General features: G+C 33.7%; 1 protein-coding gene across 1 annotated transcript; it reads left to right on the top strand.

Moving 5' to 3' along the window:
* The first annotated feature begins 973 nt into the window (after window positions 1-973).
* LOC133516214 (uncharacterized) lies at window positions 974-3355 on the top strand. The gene is made up of 2 exons (XM_061849024.1): window positions 974-2302; window positions 2875-3355. The coding sequence occupies exons 1-2, from the start codon at window positions 1509-1511 to the stop codon at window positions 3014-3016; spliced, it is 936 nt and encodes a 311-aa protein (XP_061705008.1). The 5' UTR covers window positions 974-1508; the 3' UTR covers window positions 3017-3355.
* Window positions 3356-3815: the final 460 nt, after the last annotated feature.

Here is a 3815-nt window from a genome sequence, read left to right as displayed (position 1 = left end):
CCATGCTACTCTATCTAAAGCTGTTTCTGTCCAGTTGACGGCGCCGAGTTCGCTAAGGTCTAACAAACTACTTCTATTTCAAATTTAGTTTATATAAAATAATAATGTTTATCGACATTGATTTTGAATTTTGTTAACAGTCACACGAACCCGCCACTAAAAAGCCGCTCATATTCGGTATATTCTTCATGGAAGTGAAACTCTCATTAAAAAAAACCAGACAAGTGCCAGTCGGACTCGCCTACCGGGGATTCCGTACAAATTTAACTATATTTAAATTTATAGTTGTGAGACTTTTCCCTGTATTTGTTGTGTATTAATATATTCTTGCCAAATCACATTGTTCTCGGTTAACGGGAAGTACCCTATGAATTCCGATTCCCTTGAGAGTGTCAAATTATACGTTTATTGCGGCAAACTGCCGTATCTTTTTTTTTTTTTAAATTTCGACGTTTGATTTTTCCACAGCTTCAAGGGGGCTGTAGACCTGAGTATATGGTTATAATTTTAACTCGATATTTTCACGAGTTCCTAAGATAAAGGGTCTTGACGGACAGATAGACGGACGGACGGACGGACCACAAAATTATCCTATAAGGGTTCCGTTTTTTTCCTTTTGAGGTATATAGAACCCTAAAAATGCTGTAGAAAGAAAATAGAGCAAGAAAAAGTTTTGTATGTAAAAGTACTACTTGCCATAACATCGATAGTACGCCGATGGCTAAGTTTGCGTGACTCTTAATGATGAATATAATGTATTTTGGGGTCTATAGATGAAGAGATAAATATTTATGTTTGAATTCCATACCGAAAATGCTTTAATTTTTTATTTCTGTTTTGTATGTTCATAAAATTACCTATTCAGCAGCCAATTGATAATCTTCATCATCATTGATCATTTTAGCCTTAAATCGCCCACCTGCTCAGTATAGGCATGGCATAGCATAGGTACATAAATACTAACAAGTAGGTACGTATTTTATTTCAAACTAGCTTTTGCCCAAACTTCATCATATTGATAAAAACTATCCTACTTATGTCCTTCCCCGGGCTGAAAACTATTTCCATAGTAAATGTCGTCTAAATCGCTTTAGCGGCTTAAGCGTGAAGAGGTAACAGATAAACAGACAGACAAAATTACTATCGCATTTTTAATATATAATATATATATATATAATTTAATATTATATTATAGTGCGGTTTAATAGGGATTTCAAGGCGAGAGACGCCGATTTTTGTTTTTTGTTATGTTTTCAAAATTTGCATATAGGCTAATTATGCATAGGTAAATAAGGTTTATTAGCTGATTAAAAGATTAAATATAAATAACGAATTGAAAGTTACTATTGTCTGCCAATTAATTTTACCACTAAGTATTTAATCAAGTTTTTCCGTTAATTAAGAACACCCCATCACTGATACAAAGAGAAGGTATAAAAGGACATATTATTAAGCTGGTTTGTCACAATTATTTTCATTTCCTAGTGAAAACATAAGAACAACGCAAAATGATTAAATATATTTTGAAAAAGTTGGAAAATCCAAAACGACCCTTGCTTGGTCCCAATGTTAAAGCTTTACAATTTTGGGGGCTTCTACTTCCAGAAAACGTAATTATGAAATATGTTTACATATGTCTACATATATCTATCATTTTCTTTACGGCTACAGAATACGTGGATATATGGTTTATCAAATCCGATATGAATATGCTTTTGGAAAATCTTAAAATAACAATGTTAGCTAGTGTGAGTGTAGTAAAAGTATCAACCTTTTTAATTTGGCAAAATTCTTGGCGGGACATAATTGACTATGTGACAGAAGCGGATTTGAACCAGCGAAAAACTACAGACGAAACTAAATTAACCATTATTAAAAAAAATACAAAGTATTCGCGTAAAATTACATACCTTTATTGGTCGCTTATGTATACCACGGTAGTGGTTGTTATGGTACAGCCGATCATCAAATATGTCTTTTCACAAACATATAGAGATAATATCAAGAATGGAGAAGAATCATACATTCAAGTCGTGAGTTCTTGGGTTCCATTTGACAAAAGTGAGGTTATCGGATATTTGGCTGCCTGCGCTTTCCAAAGCTACGCGGCTATATACGGCGGAGGTTGGATCACTTCATTTGACACAAACGCAATAGTGACTATGGTATTTTTTAAAGGAGAATTGCAGCTCCTAAGAAGAGACTCTGCTGAGATTTTTGGAATTGAAAATAATCCTGTATCGCGTGAGGAAGCAGAAAAGAGACTCAAGGAATGTCATAGAAGACATGTTAACTTAATCAAGTAAGAGTTATTTATTTACTGATGATTACGCAGTTAATTTTTCGGGTCAAGGTATTTGTGTACGTGGTACCGTAAAATGTGCCTTCTTTGCTCCGAAATTAGAAATTTAATTTAAATCTTAGTAATATTGTGGTTGGTGTGTATGTTGAAATTAATTTATAATATAGTTTTCATTCATAACTGTTGGAGCATAATTATCCCGTGGGGAGCAAAGTTCTTACAAAACTTAAACTTCTACTTCGTGTCGAGTTCGTGCTACTTCGGTTAGTCAGTCACATATTTACTGGTCACGTAGGTAGTCTGAACATTTTATTTCCATATTTGGGATATCAACTTTCATGTACAGTAAGCTGCAGCGATAACTGAGCCCCCTTCAAACAAGTTTCTATGCAGGGGGTCAGATATCTCTGCAGCTTACGAGTACTGTACATTCGTAACACCAAAACATACCAATAAGCAATGGAAGGTAGTAACTTCTTAAAATGCTTAACTAAAAAATAAGTAGGTACTTGAGCGATGTCCACTGTTTTTTCTCTAGTTAGTTTTTAAATTCATTCCCGTTTTTTTTCCAGATATTCGAGTCTCTTTGACTCCTGCTTGTCGCCGATCATGCTTTTCTACATGTTCGTATGCTCCGTGATGCTCTGCGTAACTGCCTATCAGATAAGGGTGCGAACATCCAACAATAGACTCTATCCTACCGCCAATAATTAGCTAGAAGCTAGTAGAAAATATATTTATTTAATTATGTAAATATTATTCCAAAAAATTAAAAAAAGATTACAAATAGCGGACTTAACGCCTTGACGCATTCTCTACCAGTCAATCATTGGGCTATACACCCGCGAGCAAATATACAGAATCACTTCACATGTTTTGCTTCTCAATTCATAACATTTCTAATTTTCACGTCATTTAAACAAAATATTATCAAATAAAAGCTGATATTAATAGCCAATCAAAAATTACATTTTTTTATTTTATTTCAGGGTTAACGACAAAAAATATCCCTAAGAATAATCAAAAAAACTTTTAAACAAAAAAAGTGATTTTTATTTATTTATTTAAGCTTTATTGCACGATATGAAATTGTACAAATGGCGGACTTAATGCCTTAAGGCATTTTCTACCAGTCAACCATTGGGTCAAACTGAAACTTGTAGTAAGTGCTGTATTGTAAATATCGAGATGAAAAAAAAATCACAAATCCAGTTACTTATGTAACCAATGTAACATAGTTATACACATACACATATAAAGATGGTAATATATACTTACATACATACTATAAATTTATTTGGTTTTTATGCAAAAATACTTTTTTTTAAGTAACATAATTAATTTTCGAATATCGGTAATTGGTTCTTTCACCCTCATTGCCCCCAGGTACCAATATTAAAGCTTCGACAGCGTAACCGAGGTTATTTTCGTGCCTGGTGGGGGCCGTGCCTGCAGATTAACAGCGGCGAGGTTTATCACTGACATACTCCATTCCTTATGGTAGTTATTTTGA

Source organism: Cydia pomonella, chromosome 3, assembly GCF_033807575.1.
Source record: "Cydia pomonella isolate Wapato2018A chromosome 3, ilCydPomo1, whole genome shotgun sequence".
NCBI classification, from domain to species: domain Eukaryota; kingdom Metazoa; phylum Arthropoda; class Insecta; order Lepidoptera; family Tortricidae; genus Cydia; species Cydia pomonella.
This window is presented reverse-complemented; position numbering and strand designations above follow the sequence as displayed.

Bases quoted from the DNA above. Each gene is read 5' to 3' on its own strand.
- LOC133516214 (XM_061849024.1), top strand. From the start codon at position 1,509: ATGATTAAATATATTTTGAAAAAGTTGGAAAATCCAAAACGACCCTTG. The intron at 2,303-2,874 runs GTAAGAGTTATT...TTTTTTTTCCAG, and splicing joins AGACATGTTAACTTAATCAA to ATATTCGAGTCTCTTTGACT.